The sequence below is a fragment of the Camelus bactrianus genome, chromosome 15 (assembly GCF_048773025.1).
Source record: "Camelus bactrianus isolate YW-2024 breed Bactrian camel chromosome 15, ASM4877302v1, whole genome shotgun sequence".
Lineage (NCBI taxonomy): Eukaryota > Metazoa > Chordata > Mammalia > Artiodactyla > Camelidae > Camelus > Camelus bactrianus.
In genome coordinates this window covers 14,141,582-14,158,745 of record NC_133553.1, presented here as the reverse complement: position 1 = coordinate 14,158,745, position 17,164 = coordinate 14,141,582, and the positions used below count along the sequence as shown (strand labels likewise).

At 61.5% G+C, this 17,164-nt stretch overlaps 1 protein-coding gene and 1 long non-coding RNA gene across 2 annotated transcripts in view; one reads left to right on the top strand and one right to left on the bottom strand.

The window, feature by feature from the left end:
• The window catches only part of MYT1L (myelin transcription factor 1 like), a 171,673-nt gene that overhangs the window by 138,041 nt on the left and 16,468 nt on the right, over positions 1–17,164 (top strand). Inside the window, exons 18-19 of the mRNA XM_074341602.1 lie at positions 7,177–7,260; positions 8,453–8,674. Coding sequence (XP_074197703.1) covers positions 7,177–7,260; positions 8,453–8,674 — 306 coding nt within the window. The remainder of the gene's footprint in view (positions 1–7,176; positions 7,261–8,452; positions 8,675–17,164) is intronic.
• Positions 8,635–17,019, bottom strand: LOC141573446 (uncharacterized). Its single transcript, XR_012499156.1, has 3 exons — positions 12,328–17,019; positions 9,610–11,417; positions 8,635–8,767 (listed from the first exon to the last, which is right to left on the bottom strand). It is a non-coding gene; the product is annotated as an uncharacterized LOC141573446 (long non-coding RNA).

Below are 17,164 nucleotides of genomic sequence, written 5' to 3'. Positions count from 1 at the left end.
GAGAGGCAGCCGCACGAGACCTCAAGGAGTCTGCGCCACCGCCACTCGCTCGACATTTTCTGAGCATCTGCTTTGCACCAGGCCCTAAGCTAGAAGTGAACTGAAAGAATCGTTTGGCACAATGTCTACGCAAGGCGGGTCTAGACCCTGTGGTCTGGAGCGAGGACTCCTTGTCGTGCTTGGTCAGGAACCACAAGCCCAGGTAAGGACGAGCGCCCGGCTGAACCGAGACGCCCTGGAGGTGACGTCGTCAGCGGTGGAAAGCGGTGCAGCGTCGAGCAAAGAAATAAACCGCCTTACGGGGTAGCCGTCGCCTGCTCTCTAAGATCAGATTATAGCGCAGGCAGTCGGGGCAGGATGAGCACCTCTGCTCTAAATGCTCCCTCACCAAGGGGAGGGGAGGGGAGGGGAGGGGAAGAAGGAGGAGAGAGGGAAGTCAGGACAACAGGGTGGATCAGCCCCACAGGCTGACCCCTCCCCCCAGCGGGGGGACCGTGTGGGTCAGGGTGGCCCTACACTGTGTGGTCACCAAGCCAGCAGGTCCCAGGGTCCAGGGGCCGCTCCCTGGCTGGCCGGCCCTTGTGGCTCAGGGACAGAGCTCGCTTGGGGCTCAGTTCCCCACTAAGAGCCCCCTGCCAGTCTTGGCTTCCGTGTTCGCTTCCCACCCATTCGGGGGCACTGGTTACATAGCACAGGTCAGGGAAAGGCATGAACTCTGAACAGCAACAAGGAGAACTGGAGGATGCGACTTACAGGCGGCTCTTCCTGCTCACTAGATGAGAACGCCCCACTCTCTAGGCCAGCTGTCCATCTGGGCACGGCGGCGCTGGGGCCGGGTCATTTTTCCCTGCGCGCGCTGCCCTGTGCGTAGTTGGGTGTCGAGCAGCAGCCCTGGCTCTGCCCGCTGGATGCTGGTGGCGCCACCCTCCCCCTTCCTGACAACCAAAGATGTCCCCGGGCGCGTCCCCATGTTCGCACTGGCGACACCAGAGTCAAGAAGGGTCGTGCTGGTCCCGCAGGCAGGTCAGAGCCAGCCACTGCATCGTGAACGAGGAGGACAGTAAATACCTCAAAGCTACCGCCGGGGTGGGGCCACTGGTTCCGAGAAAGCAAAATAAAACAGTGCAAAGCTCTAGTTAAATGTCTGAGTCAAGCACATTTTACGCCACTTTTAATTTTAGTTGATCTCAGAACTTACCTCAGTCCTCACGCAGCCAGAAATTCCAGCGCGGAATAGTGTCTGCAAACTAAGAGTGAACATTTATGGGCTATTTCATCTCCAAATGTCTGTTTTCCAACTGATTTTGAGGGGAGGGTAGCATTCTGGAAATTTATTCTTAGTTTAGTTTCAACATCTGTGCGCATTTAACTTACAAATGGTGGACGTTGGTGTAGCAGAAACTTGTGAACACGAGGTAGCTTAAGCTTGGATTCAAGCTGCACTCTGTGCCCAGTGTGCACACTTACAGGGTTAGTCTGTAGAGCTGGTTTTCAGCAAATGTGAACACTTTAAACAGCCCTGCAGGGGTTGGCACGTTTAAAGTCGAGCACATTCCTTGATATTGCTTGTCCTAGAAATAACTTCCCGAACACAGATCGAGTGGGGTTGAGCCCTTGGCTGAGCAGAAACGGGGCCCAGGGTGACAGGCCCCGGGCACACCGAGCACCGGCGACGGACATCAAGAGACCCCCAGGCCTGATGACTCCTGAAGGTCTTAGGTACCTTTCCCGGTTAATCTCAGGCTGTCCACTTCCCGGGGTCATGAGGTGGTGCCGCCGGCATGCAGACCACAGGGAATCACCTCTCAGGAGCAGGCGCTCCTCGGAGAGGTACAGCGGCTCATGGACTTCTTGGTTTCCTGCGCGCGTGGAAGTGTGTTTGCACCGTGCTGTGGCCTAAGTGCGCAGTAGCGTCATGTCTGGAGAGCAGCGTACAGACCCTCATTTAAAAATGCTTTGCTGCTAAAAAGAGAGCCAACCGTCCTCTGAGCCTTCAGCAAGTTGTCATCTCTTTGTAACAGTAACACTAAGGGCCACTGACCACCGATGGCCAGAACAAACACAGGCCTGGCGGGGAGGCTGGAAGCACGCGAGGACGGTTCAGATGCAACGCAGAGACGCGAGGGGAGCAGACGCTGTCGGAAAGCAGCTCCGACAGACCTGCCGGACGCAGCTGCCCAGAGCCCTCACCTCGTGCAAGTGCAGTGTCCGCCAGAGCGCAGTGCAGCGACGTGCGGCCCACGAAGGTCTCCGAGCCCCTCCTGGGGCTGCGGAGGGGAGCAGAGTTGCAGCACCGGGACCCCCGGGTCCAGGTGAGCGGCGTGGCCGTGGCCCCCGCCCTCCCCCTCAGGCGGATGCACACAGTCAAATTCCATCCACGGCCCAGGAGGGCCCCACTCCCTCCTGCAGCTGAACAGCCCGCCCCGGGCACCACCCCGGAACTTACGGAAGTCTGCCTTTCGCCACCAGCCTCAGCGCCACACCGAGCAGCAGGCAGCCTCGCTTCTCTGCACTGGAGGAAGCCGATGCTGTGTGGGTCGCTACCTGTCAGAGACGGAGCCCAGCCAGAGTGGCCGCTGCCAGTGTCAGGTCCCGTGTGGAGCCCAGTGCCCCGACGGCCCGTGGGGGGCCTGCAGTCGGCCCCCTACAGGATGGGAGGCCCAACCCGTCCCCCCGACGGGGTCTGATGTGTGTCTGCTTTTGTCTGCGTGGTGATGGTGGAGAGGTTTCCTGTCTCTGTGTCGTCTCTGAAGCTCTCCTGATTCACTTTCCTCCATGCGGCTGACCGTCTATGATGTCCTATCAAAAGCCTGCCACCAAAATCTTTGTCCTCAGTAGTGACACCTCCTTGGCCACTGCACAGGCAGACAGGGGTCCAGCTGTGTCCGCCTTCTCACCTTCAGATGACAACAGAGAAATCTGTCTCATCAGCTCTCCCTCCAAGACCCCGTTTCCAGGCCTCTTTTTTCTTTTCCTGACTCTTCTCTGGGCAGCTGTTTCCTGCAGTTTCCACACCTGCTGGTGCGGTGATGGCTCAGCACGACCCACCCACACAGGACGCCCAGGAGCATCTCCCACCCCGTCACCCGCTACACATGGCGACAGACCCAGAGCCGGGAGCCGGCGCACCAGGGCAGAAGTGGCCCAGGTCTCACAAACGGTGATGCGCACGAATCTGCCCCACCTCCATCCAGGAGTCCCTCACAGCCCCACAGAGCAGCACGGCCCTAGGGCTTCGGAATGTTCTGTGACAGCCGAAGACAGCTGCACGGAGCAGGTGCGACACACCCAGAGCGTCCCTGAGCACACGGCGCGTGCACCTCACCCCCACAACCACACGTGAGGGGGCGGGACAGTGCAGAAAGCCTGCGTCCCCCGCGGCCAAGCCCAGTTTCTCTGGGGGCACCTGCACTCCTGACAACACCTGCCCCCGGGGAACAGCATCCCGCTCTGCCTGCCTGCCCGCTGCACCCTGGGACACACAGCAAGGGCCCCAGGGGCCCGGCTGCCGGGAGGCCGACCGTCCCCTGTCCTGGGAAGATGTGGAAACAGGCCTGAGAAGACACAGATGCCCACAAGGAGCCTGGCCCCCTGGGCTCCCATCCCAGGCACAAAACCCAGACATGCAACCTTCTCAGGGAGCGCTGGCCCAGCCCACCCGCGGGGCTCTTCCCCTGGACAGTCTCCTGTCCACCTCGGGCTCAGCTGCGGACACCGGCCGCCCCCTTGCTGGTCAGGAGGCCGCAGGGCCCAGGCCCTCACTGCCGCCTACTCTGCCCCGCCCCAGGCTGCTCTTCCACCCGAGAGGCAAGGCTTCTGAAAGGGCCCCCACATCTCTACCCCTTCAAGCAAAGGTGCAGATGTACGTGGCCCTGCATCGATGATCCAGGCAGGGCGGTTGCTATTTCGGAAACTTAGCCGTTGAGAACAGAATTGCAAACCTCAGCCCAGAAGCCTAGAACTCTGGGAAAGCCAGTGAATGTTTGTCAACTGCTTAATATGTGTCAGAAGTGGTGACAGTGAGGGGCCCAGTCTTCAGGGAACAGACAGTCTAACGGAGGAAAGGCGTGGACGAGAGAGACAGAGACGGAAACCGACACGGCAGCGGTCAGGAAAACGCGCATGGTGACCGAGCAGGTCTTGGTGCCGAGCCGGGCTTGGCTCCGAGGACGCCAGAGACAGGCCGTGACGTCTGGGCCGAGCACTGAGGGCGCCCGAGAGTTTCCAGGAAATCGTGGGGAGGCAGGGTTTTCCAGGCAAAGGGGCAGAATCAGGCTAATGCGGCCACAGCAGTCAGTGTCCGCTTGGCAAACGGTGCAGAATTCAGCTTGGTCAGCACCTTGGGTTTAAGCGTACAGAAGTGGTTCTTGTGGGACGATTTCAGGAGTCCTTAGGGGTTTAAATGTCATTCTGTAGAAACACGGAGAGTGACAGGGTGGCCGGTCAGCAGAGGACCTGCTGCTGCGATGTAAGAGGTGTCGGAAAGTGCCCGGGGCTGGGCTGGGATGGGGGGCGTCCAGGAGAAGATTCTAGAAGATGGAAGCCTCAGTGGGGACGTGACACGCAGGGCCAGGGGGAGGAGAGGCGGGAGGGCGCCGCACAGGCCGAGAGCCCCCAGCTTCTGGCTGGACGGAGGCAAGTGGGGAGGCTGCTGTGTGCCGGCAGGAGGCCGTCCGCACGGTGGGGTAATTTCTGCTGAAACACATTAGCTGGGAGATTCTCAATGTCCGTGCAGGTCACCAAGGGGGTGCGTCTGGAGGAGAACTGGGGTGCAGTCCCAGGACAGGCACTATCTGAACTCAATGGAGATTCAGCAGACAGGAAAGAGGACCTCACCTCTTAGAAACAAAAGGCGGGTCCAAATACAGAGAACCCAGCTTCCCGGAGCCCAGCGAAGACACGGGCCACATGGTGGGGACCGTCCCAGGCTCTGCAGAATGGATTCCACGTCACTCCAGCAGCAAGAAGAACCAGGGCTGAGAACCCTAAAGAAGGAGTCACAAGTTCAGACGGAAGAGGAGGGTCTGGGCTTCCCGGCACCCTGTCTGCCGGCACCGCACAGACCCCTGGTGTCCCCTGTTTACGTGGAGCTCACGCCCTGGGCACTGTCACCCAGAGCAAGGATGAGGAAGTGGGCTGCCCCTGGCTGGGGGAGCCCTGGGTGCCGCAGCCCGAGGGCCCTCACCCCGCGCGCCTCCAGTGAGACGGCCCTTTCCCTCTCGGGGCTGACTCGACGGGATCGGCCGCGCTGGGCGACCACATCCATATTTTCAGCAGAAGAGACGTCAGGGCTGATGGACCCCGAGGTGCGTTATTCCCAGGCTCCAGTGCCCAGCTGGCGGTGGGAACCTTCAGGCATGAGATCAGCCAGAGGAGGTCACAGAAACCCACCCGCCCAACAGTGAAATGCTGCTGCGAGAACAAGGCCCCGCAGCCCTGGATCTGTGGGGACGTCAGTGGTGATGGGGACCCCAGGCCAGGGCTGCGCGGGGACAGGAATTTCACTGAAAGCTGGTGCCGGGGCAGGGAGAGGACCCGGGCATGAGGGGCCTCGTCCGTGGTGCCCACCCCCCACGCACGGCTTCTCGGGGGGCGGGGGCCAGCACCCCAAGCCCCCACAGGGGATGGCAGTGCCCCTCCGACCCACGTCCCTTGAGCGCTGGCTGCAGAGTCCTCACTCTAGGAGAGGATTCCAGAATCGCAGCACAGCCCTGGGTCGGGGCCGTGGTTTCCTCGGAGTCGAGTCAGGTCCCGGGGGGCCCAGCCGAGGACTCGGGGAGGCGGGGGAGGCAGGCAGAGCACGGAGACCAACCTGCAGGCTTCACAGAGCGCGGGCCCGGGGCGAGGCCGGACGGCTCCAGCAGGAAGTCCCAGGACGGCAGCCGTCACGCCGTGCGGAGACGCAGCCCCCGCCCAACGCCACAACGAACTGGGCACAGCCGTCCTCATGAGTGACCGCAGTGGGGCCAGCGGGCTGCGGAGACAGAGCAGGGAAGCACAGCCCCCACTTTCCAAACTTTTATCATGAAAGGGAGGGGCGAGTGAACAAGGCACGCCCTGTGTCTTCTGTCACCAATAAAAGGTGACCGGGAAGCAGCGGAGGGAGACAGGTAGCGTGCGAGGGGAGGTGGAACAGGTGAGGTGGACACAGGGGGGCCCGACCATGGGGCCCGACACCCCAGCCCCAGGGCTCAGGCACCAGGGCGCCAGGCCCCTGCACCCACCTCCGCCCGCGAAGAGCGGCCTTCCACGAGGGGAGCCAGGCCACAACCTTGGGGAAACGCTAAGGAAATGGTAGTGATGGGGTGATGGGGACCGTCCCCTCTTAGGACAGCCGGCCCTCCGCCCGAGGACCAGGACGCTCAGAGAGAAGCCAGACCTGATTGGGAAACATGTTTGGACACTCGGGACTGTGACGCAGAGCAGTGACGTCCCACCACGTGGGCTCCCACCACCAGGAGCCCACGCAGGCCTCCCCTCCACGTGTCTCCAGGCATCTGTGAGGGTCCCGCACCTGGTTCTTTAGTTCTGTGCAGAGAGACCCGTTCATTCTGTATATTCTGACATCGCACAGCCTACTAGCTTACTGCTAGCTGTTGCTGAACAGAAAAAATACTCATGTGTATGTGTATATATAAACACATTCCAGCTGGAGAATGCCCTTTAGATAACGTGACTCCTATTTCCAAATATTTCAAAATTAAATAAAATAAGCATGTTCAAATTCCACGGCATCGCCTGCAGGGACACAGGAGGCTGTGCGTCACATAAATCAGGACAATGACCAGCGTACAGTCCCTCCCAAGACAGAAGGGCTCTGGAATCTGGGGGCAGGCACGGCCCCCGAGAAAGAATGGGGGGCTCCTTACTGTCGCCCCTTCTGTGCAGGGAGCACCCCCTCCCTCAGCAAGGCAGCCCAGCCTCTCCGGCGACTCCCAAGGCCTCCGTTTCTACATGGGGCTGTTTCTCTGCTGGACCTGGGTGCCCTCGCAGGGGACCGACAGGGTGTGAAGGTGGAGGGTGCACAGAGGGGCTTCCCCCTCGGGATTGCATTTTCCTCCAGGAAGCACCGACCTCTGGAGGGAGCTGAGTGGAAGTGGCACCGATGGCGACACGGGGGGAAGCCTCCAGGGAGCACAGTGCGGGGTGCACTCTGAAACCCTGTCTCTTCCTCAGCCTTTCAGGTTGCCCGAGAGCCAAGAAGAGCGGCATCAGGATAGCGCAGAGCAAGGAGGACAAGGAAGACCAGGAGCCCATCAGGTGCGCGGCCGGGGCGTGGAGCGGGAGTGGGCAGGGCTGCAGGAGGGGCGGGGGGGGCGGGGGTCAGGCTGGGAGAGCTCCGTCAGCTGCGAGGTCACAGCGCCTGAGCTGAGACCAGGGTTCACCTGCCACCTGGCCAAAAGCATCCCCTGAATAGCAGGTGAGGTGATGACCCAGTGTCCCCCCAGCCAGTGTTCCAGTAACCGAGTGATGAGAAAGCTCCCTCTACCCCTTGGTGGAAAAAGCAGCTTAATTTACGAGGAAAGGCAGATTCGTGGCAGCACAGCACTGAAAGTGAACATTTCCCTGACGTCCTGGCTCATGAGAGTCACTCAGCAGCACATGCTCTGCCTCCCGCTAAGGCGGGACGGAGACCGTCACCTGGGGAGAAACCAGCCTCCCACTCTCCCCCCAGGTGCTTGCCCCAAACCCCTGCCCAGTGAGCCTGGCTCTCAAGAATCTGTGAGATAAACCTGTTGCCGGCTTCCTGAAATTTTAATCTCACTCAGTGTCTCTGGAGAAAAATTCTGATTACAGTGAAAACGGCAATTAAAATACAAACATGATTGCGGTCTCGCGGTGAGTCAGCCCCCTGCCACACTCGCGACAGGAAGTTTCAGGTGCGCGAGCTGACTCGCCTCCTGTCGACCTTCAGCTGCAGCCAGTGATGTTCCCATTTATTAAAAAAAAGTGCTGGCGAGGTCTTAGCTAAATGTCGTCTCTGCTGCGTAAAGTCCTTTCCAGCTGGAAGGGTGTCCTCTGGTCTCAGAAAACACAGCCCAACAAACAGCCCTTGAGAAGAACACAGGCTTATAAAATAATCTACTAAAAATAATCCTCCAGTTTCCCACTGACTTTGCATGTTTCCTCCATAAAGACTGTGACTGCCCAAAAGTGGTGTCTTTGAAACAGACGCCTGCGTCTCACTTGCGTCGACAGCGGGTTCCTTTCTCCACCGGCCGGCGTCCTCGGCGCTCACTGTGTGGACGTTCTGCTGCGGGACACCGGCGGGTCCAGGTCTGGGAGGGCGAACTACTTCACGGCTCCACTAGGTGGCGAATTTCAGCGGGTTTTCTTTTTTCCGTCTTTCCCTCCTGCCGGAGCAGACGATGCCGGGTTCCCCACGACTTTGCCGCAGAGGCCGCCGGTACGCGGCAGCAAGGCAGTCACGTGCGTCTCTCTGTCTGCCCAGGTGCCCCGTCCCCGGGTGTGACGGCCAGGGCCACATCACCGGCAAGTACGCCTCCCATCGCAGCGCGTCCGGGTGCCCGCTGGCGGCCAAGAGGCAGAAGGACGGGTACCTCAACGGCTCCCAGTTCTCCTGGAAGTCGGTCAAGACGGAGGGCATGTCCTGCCCCACGCCGGGATGCGACGGGTCCGGGCACGTCAGCGGCAGCTTCCTCACGCACCGGAGGTGAGTACCGCCTGCCCGGGCTCCCAAGCGATCCCCGGGTCGAGAGAGAGAATGCCGGAACCCGCGGCGCCAAGCGCGTGACATCTGTGAGGTCTGGGGAAAGAGGGGGGCGCACATCGATTTGGGAAGGCACAGACTCGCCCTGGCCCGGCTGTGCGCGGGGCGGGTTTCCAGTGGCTTCGATCAGGATCCGCAGGGAGAGAGGTTGCGCTTCGCACACGTGCGCACGCAAGGGCGTCTGTGGACTTGGTTTCTCGTTTCGGCTGAAGACTGCAGGCAGGGCCCCCTCGAGGAAGGTGGGTGGAACTGGGCTCAGGGCCTCGTAAGGGACACCAGAAAGCCTCCCAGAGAACCAGTCGACTCCATCCATTGTCATCACTTAACTTAAAGAGGAACGTGGGGGTCACACTGCCTACCAGACAGGCCTGTCCTGTTGAATAGAGTGGCCCCTGTAGGAGTGAGGACCGCGGGTGTGGACAAAGCACAGAGGTGCCCTGCTTCCTGGGGTGGGGTGGGGGGGACACAGCGTCACACGCACGACGCAGCCCCTTGGGGCTCGAGCTGGACCTCTCCGACCTCCGCCTTCCGCATAAACACTGTGCACCTGCCTCAACCTGCAGAGCCGTGCTGAGCACGGGATGAGCTGGGAGGAGTGACAGGTGACCACGGGTCCCAGCATTTGTGGGAAGGTTTGTTTTAGTGTAAAAGAAGTTCTTGCCCAGGTAGCAAACTCAGACGGGACAAGCGGGCCTAGGAAGGGACGAACGTCTTTCCCGGAGTCTTTCCAAGCGGGGGTCCCCGCTTCGCAGGAAGTTCCCTTGACAGAGAGGCACCCAGCCCTGCTGAATGTGTCCGGGGGGAACAGAGGCCCCAACCCCTACCCCACACCCGCTTTTCCCTTTTAATGCAAACAGGCCTCAGTGTGTCGTAGGTACCTGCATAGGACACGGTGTAGTGCCTTCAGCAGAATTCCCCTGGCCCAGCTGGCAGCAGGCAGGTCCGTGCTCGGCTAAACATCTCCTTCCACTCAGAGCCCCCCTGCTTCCCAGGTCACAGGGTCTGGTCTCCGTTCTAGATGCAGTGCCGCCCAGGGCCGGACAGGGAGCTCCCTTCCGCAGACACCTGCTCGTCCCTGGGCAGCGGACCCTCAGGATACAGACCCAGAAGCAAAAACGCTTGTTTCCAAATTCTGATAGGGCGGCCCAAATGCCCTCCAGAAAGCTCCGGCTTCCCTAACTCTTCCGCGGTCCATGAAGCTTTCAGACGACGGTGCACCCTGCCCACATGACCCTTGAGTAAGGGCGTGCACGTGCTGCTGAGCCGAGGCACGTGGAAATGGGTCCACTTCTCCGAGTAAAGCTGAGCGCCCCTGGGTTCCCGAAACCGCGCGGGAGCCGGGCGTGCGCGGAACGCTGGAGGTGTGGCGTCCGCCGCGGCCCCGGACCTTCGCCGCGTAGGTCAGGAGAGTGATGGACTGCTAGGAGCCGCGGGCAGGCGGGACCCCTTACGCGGGCGGGCCGGACCCCTTCCGCGGGCGGGCCACTCGGCGCGTCCTGCGGCCTCGCGAGGACAGAGGCCCCTGACCCCCCGGAGTCGCTGTGGGCAGGGCCGCCGCCACCTCGGCCACGCCCCCGCCCTCCCCCCGCCCCCGCCCACCCTCTGGCTAACACCCAGGTGCCAAACTTAGGGCCCCGGTGCAGCCTCTCCCGGGTGTCTGGCCTTCCTGTCTCTGTCCCCGGAGGGACCCACCTTCCTGGGGCCTCTGGCTGGAGAGGGAGTTGACTCACACGCAGCCTCGTCTAGACAGCTGGAGGGACCTCAGGGCGCAGGTGCACCTGGTGAAGACAGCTGGTGGCTCGCTGACTCGGACAGAGCCTCTCTGCTCTGGAACCCCCGTGATGAGCCCTGTGCTCTGCAGACAGCTCACCCAGGGCGTCGAGGGGGTCCCGGGAGGCGCCCCGAGTCCAGGGCTTACCGGACAAGCCAGCCGGCCGCGCCCACCCGGTCTGCGCGGGGCGGGGAGGCCGGGGCTCCGGGCGGGGACACCAGGCTCCACGGGGCCCAGAGCTGGAGGGCGGAGCCTCGGAGCAACTCAGAAGTGGCTCCGTCCCCATGGGGCCCTGACTGAGCGGCAGAGTGCAGATCTTTGATACTTTGCTGCGAGAGCGTGTCGTGTCGCAGCCATCTGAGCCCCCGCCTCGGCGCTCTGAGCGGGGGCGGGGGTGGGGATGTTGTGTGGAAAGTGTTCAGACCTCCCTGGAGCCCGGTGACCGGCGGCCTCCGTCCTGGGTGTGACCGTGTGAAGAGACCCAGGGCGGGGACGGGGGTGAGAGGGGAGGACAGGACCCTGAGAGCCTGGACCTACCTTCTTACAGTTGTGTAGACACACGGAACACCGAATGTACCATTTAAGCACTTTCACGTCCAGCGCAGGGCCGATCAGCACCCACGCACCATCCAGCGGACATCAGACCAGCCTCCCCAGAGTTCTCACCGGCCCAGCGCAGCTCTGCCCCCCAGCGCTAGCTCCCGGCCCCGGGCCCGCCGTCCAGTGGCTCCAACTCTCGGGGCCTCACGGGAGTGGGTCACAGGGCACCTGTCCGTCTGCGACTGGCTCATCCCCCTGGGGGGCCCAGGGCCCAGCCGTCCACCCAGAGCTGGCAGGTGGTTGTCCAGACTTCAAGGCCCTGGTGAGCCCCCAGGTGAGGCGCTGAGGTGAGGCTCCTTGTGCATCACACACGACCTGAAAACAGAGCAGCTTTCAGACTCAGAAGAAAGACCAGACGGAACAGGTGCCTGTTTATTGCCCTTTTCCCGGAAGCTGTGACAACCTAGTGATACAGAAGGTGACGGGGAGCCCCTGCCGCGGCTTCCGGGTCCCGGGAAGCCTGCTCACCCCGATGTCCTCCTGGGGAGGCCACCACACAGGTGTTCAAGCACAAGGACACAGAGGTGGCACACTCTCCGAGCGCCCCGTTTGCTGCACAATCATTTCCTCCCATTTCACATTCATCCCTGTAGGGACGGGGCAGGGTGGGGGGTGCTGTTCCTGAGCAGAGATGCTGTAAGGACGTAGGAAAAGACTTTACGGTCAGAACTGGCTGGGTCAGAACCCGCGGGTGAGATGGGAGGCAACACCTGTGAGTGGGCATCGCCGGCAAGTGCTCAGGGGTAGCGGACAGCTTCCTTTAGGAGCACGAGAAAGAGGATGCAGCTGAGTGAGGTGGGGGCCGGAGATGCGGGCCCACAGCAGACAAGTGACTGTACACTGGGCGCCCGCCGGGAGGCACCTGGGTGCATCGGTCATCAGGGGCAGAAAAGAGAAACAGAGTGTGGCCTTGCTGCAGGACACACAGGGAAAGATGCAGACTCGGGGGCACCAGTGGTGGAGTGGACGCTGAGAGCAGGGTCCAGGGTAGCAGGAGAGCAGAGAGGCGGGAAGGGCTTCACTGACTGGGAAGTCACATCTGAGTGCCGGTTGGGCACCCATGCTTCCTGACCTGGCCTGCTCCTGCCCGGGGGCCAGCACCCCGTCCTCTGAGCTAGCCTTCCGGAGCTGCCACAGCAAGGCTTCTGCAGAATTCGGTACCCATCAGAGCAGCCCAGGCCTCTGCGCCTCCTGTTGCCCAGAGCATCCTTCTCCACGCCCTTACCTGCCCAGAAGTGCCCCCTCATCCTCCAGATAATGCTGCTTGATGAGATCAGGGCTGCCTGAGCGCCGAGCACCTCTGTCCTTAGCTTCAAACAATCCGATGAAATAGGTACCCTCATGACTCCTGTTTAAAAGATTAGGATTTAAGTCAAAGAGAAGTGACATGCTGTCCAGGTTCATGGAGTTTGTAAGTGACAGAGCCAGGGTTCAAACTCAGGCAGCCCAACTCCTCCGAGCCAGGGCCCCCTCCCCCAAGCCAGGGCCCCGTCCTTAGAGCCAAGGCACCCTCCTCCGAGCCATCCTGCCTCTTCTCAGCACTGATGGTTTTGCCAACTTGGTGAAATGGCCCTGACTCCTCTCTCTGCATGGGCAGTCCCTTCCCTTCACGTCCCACGACTGCGTCACTGCAGGAACCCTGGCTCTGATCTGAGTGCCTGCGTGGATGGGACCACGTCTTAGCTCCCGAGCACCCACACGCCTCACTCGTGCCCACACTTGTAGCCTCTAGGGAGTGTTTTCCTGCACCAGTGACTCGGGGCATTTTTTAGTAAGTTGGTCAGAGCTGTGTCTAAGACTGGGAGCAGCTGTGTGTCCACCAGATGCCGACCGAGGCACTGAAATCTCAGGAGAGACAGGGGAGCTTCAGCAGGTGCCTGAGGGCCCAGTGACCCGAGAGCCCAGGGCCAGGGTCAGAGGTGTCAGGCACAGGGACAGGGAGAGAGGAAGGAGGACGCTCCACCGGGGCCTCACCTGACTGGGGGGCGATGGCGTCGGGACTGGTGCTCGCCGTGGGGCCGGCAGAGGCGGGGCGGGGGACGGGGGTGGGTTCTTACCTGCTGAGCTTCTTCACGTGCAAGCGTGCCGATCGTAACTCGCCGTCACCTCATTCCTACCCCACTCTAAGTAAGATTAGGAAGATCCTCCAAAATTAAAGGCATGATTCTAACCCTAATGGGTAAATAAGTAAGTGATCTCAGAAGAACGCCATCTCTCAGTGGGCGCCACCAAGTAAACTTTTTAAAAATTACCTCCCAGACCTCCTTACACTTCTTCCGCCAGGACCGCGTGACCTAACCTATTTATTTCCAGTTTCACTCCAGTCCTCTGTAAATGGGAGGCTGCCCGTCCTAGAACGTGGACATTGCTTGATACTTCCCAGGAAAACGGTAGTCAAGACATCACCGTACTGAGTACTGACCACGAGTTGTTTTCTTAATCAGTCGTCTCGTTAATGTGAGCATGAGCTGGGATGTGCTCACTGCCTTAACGACACTCGGACTGGAGCCAGCCCTGGATGAGCGGGCAGGACAGGAGGCCTCCGAGGTTTGTCTTCACCCCACAGCAGAGCGAGGAAAGGAGGCTGCAGCATCCAGCTGGGGACGGGGCTGGTACCACCCCCTCACATCCCAGGGGGAGCCCAGTCCACAGCATCGCCGAGTGCAAGAGACGCTGGGAGATGCAGCCCACGTGGGATGCTGGGGAACGTGTCCACCCGAAGTGCCGGGCGATGCGTTCCTCCCGAGCCCAGGGAGAAGGGGAAGCCTTCATTTATGCACCTGACCCTCCGTGATGTCGAGAAGCCATAGTTTTTACCAAAATCTGGTACACAGGTGACCACAGCACCTTGAGGTCCACGTCGTTCCCATCTTAGAGATGAGAACACTAATGCAGCCAGCCAGCACGGAGAAAGTCAGGATTCAACCAGGGACTGCCTCGTGCACAGATGGCCTGCATCTCAGTCTGTCTGTCTGGATGCCTGCAAGACTGAGCACAGGACTGTCACAGGGCAAGCATTGAAGAAACGTGGCCACTGAGGGCGTGTGACCAACCTGCCCCAGCTCCTGTGGGATGGACGCCAAGGAGAGGGAGGACGTGGGCAGGCCTCTCCCCACCCAGCCACCCCAGGAGGAGCGCCCGCCACCCTGGGCCTCCCCGGACAGGTCCCTGTCTGCCTTCTGCTCCCTCTCAGGCTGCAACCACGGCCACTCACCAAGCCACGTGTGTGGACGGAAGATACCGAGGCAGCCCAGCCATTTTCACTCAAGAGTGATATAACCCAGATTCCAGCCCGGGAGCCTGGTCCCAGCTGCAGACCAGCCGGTGCCCGCCGCCCCAGCTCTTCTCCTGTCCCGGGACACTCGACTCTCCTGCTGGGACAGCCTGCACCCCTCCTGCCCTCCCTGGGCCCCAACCCCCCGCTTCTGCTGCCAGGGGGCAGGTCGGAGGGAACAGGAGGCGTGGCCAGGGCCCTCCTCCAGCTGCTGGCTTCTGTCTGCCAAAAGCGCATTGGAAACGCCCTCCTTCCCTGCACAACCTGAGAGGAACACCCACACCCGTGGCTTCTCTGGGATCCGCAGGAGAGGATAGGGCTCAGGGGACCCCCCTCCAGCACCTTGGACATCCCAGCTCTTTGACTAAACTCCAAAGTTCAGTATTTGTCGGGAAGCAGGAGGGAGGGAAAACGCAGACCCATCACCTGTCCCAGACTGCGAGTCCCATGGGGCCTGCGAGAGCTGGCTCACAGCGGCGGGCCCGCCGGGCTGAGACTGCCACGGCTGCCCGCAGCCCTGCCGGGGAGCACCCCCCGGGTGACGTTTGCAGACTCTCTCCTCCTGGAGCAGGCGCGTCCAGCTCCCCGTCCGCCCCGAGTCTGGGCACAGCCGGCAGAGGGGACACCAGCCCACCCAGCCTCCCCCGCGCCCGCGGCCTGGGCTGAGCGCCCCCCGCCCGGTCTCCTGGACAGCGTCTCACCAGGTCTCTAAAGAACCAAGCACGCAGGGGCTTGAAGCGACACTCAGCCGCTCTTGGATTCTGCAAATGGGAAGCCCGGCCCGGCCTCCAGGCCGCTGCTCGGGCCCCACTGCCTGGAACCAAGGTTTCTGCAGGCGCCTCCCCAGCTGAGCCTGTGGCCCCCTCAAAGCTCAGCCGGAGTCTTGGCAGGGTTCAGTTCCTGGAGCTGCCAGGCCCCAGGCCCATGTTCGTGCTGCTCCTGGCTGCGGTGCCTCTCGGGGCTGCTCTCGTGGCCCCCTCTACCAGGCAGGCAGGCAGGCTCGCTGCGCCCACCCAGGGCTGTTCTATGCACTGGCCCCGAATCGCGGGCGCGACCGCCCCGTCACACGCGCCCCTCCTGCAGGACAGGCTTGACCCAGCGTGGGCACCACACTGGGACCCCGGGGTGGCCCCGAGCTCCGCCTCCCACAAGTATCCCGTTTTAGCCACAGGGCAGGGGTCTTTGGAGAAATAAATCTCTTACTACAGCCTCTGCCCTGAGAAGCTTAGCCGGCCGTGATTTTACAGGAAAGAGCAACATGCAAACAAAAAATTAACAACAGGAGCAAACGAGAGACTGAACTCTTCAGAGCTTTCCGGTCCAGAATGTGATGTAATCTCCATTACACACACGGGCACACAGACACACACGACAAACACAACACACATACAACACATGGACACACAGACAGACACACACAAACACAGAAACACACACACAACACACGCACAGACACACACACACAACACACGCACAGACACACACACACAACACACGCACAGACACACACACACAACACACACACAGACACACACATGCGTGTGCGCAGCTGAGACGCTCCGGGTTTGCCGCCTCCAGTCACTCCTGAGCAGCACAACGTCACCCTCAATTCATGAGCAAACAGTAGGTTTTCAGGAACACGGCAGTTTCTAAAATGTGACGGCCGGTAACAGACACAAAGTCCGCCCATTTTCTGTGGCTGCGCTGACCCCTGTCCTGCCCCAGCTGCGGACAAGAACCTGGTCCGGGGCCTAGGGCATCTGGGCGCCCGCATCTACCCAGGTGGTCCGTCCTGGTGCGCGGGCAGCCCCAGAGGCCTCCTGAGCCTGTCCCGTCTGGTCACCCGCCCACACCACTGGCCTGTGTTTTCCTGGGGCCGCCAGGCCTCTCCGGCCACTGGTCCCCAGCCTCCGACCGCGCCAGGCCTTCGGCCAAGGCGGTGGGGCTTCTTCCCTCTGCCGGGCTGCTCGCGGGCCGGAGGGGTGGGGGCCTGTCACCCCCAGCGTGTCGGGGGCCTCCTCTCGGACCAGCAGCTCTCGGCTCTCTGTGCTCTTCCTTCCCCTTCCAGGGACTCTCCTTCCACACCCACGGCCTGTGCGCTGGCTGACTTCTGCCTCTGGCAGCTCCCAATCTCAAAGCCTTTGAAACTCAAAGCCTCTTTCTGCTTTCAGCTCTAGCAATGGTTTCCTAAGGCGTAAATGCTCTGGTTCTAGCAAAACCAGTGGTGAAATTAAGAGGAAAACAGAAACTCATCACTGAGAAGCGCTGACTGCCACTCACAAGTCCCTCACTGACCCCAGCACCCCCATCACCAGGACGGCATTCGGGGGGGCGCCTCCTGTGGCCTGGCCTCCCCAGCCCTGCAGTCCAGTCACGGGGGCCTCAGAGACGTGAGGGACAGAGAGGAGCCCCCTCGCTGCGGTGGGAGCATCCTCCTCGCCCGCCCGGCGCGCTCACGGGAGACCCAGGCAGCTGAGAGTCACTTCCCTACGCCCCTGAGTGGACAGCGAGGACCTCCTCCTTCCCGGCTCCTTCCTGCCCACACCATCCCGGGGACGTGTCTTGTGACCCTCGTGCTCTGGCCCCATTCCTGTCCGAGAAATGCTGGAACAGGACTGTCTCCGAAGGTGTGTCCCCGGCCAGCTGTGCTCGGAGGCAGCGCCTGCCCTGAGCCTGCGTTGTGAAGTCACCCCTCCCGGCTCAGCGTCCTCCCTGGGCACTGGCCCTGCCCCTGTGGCCTTCTATCCAGGCCTGCCCCTGCCCCACCTCGTCCTCCGTCCTGTCCCCT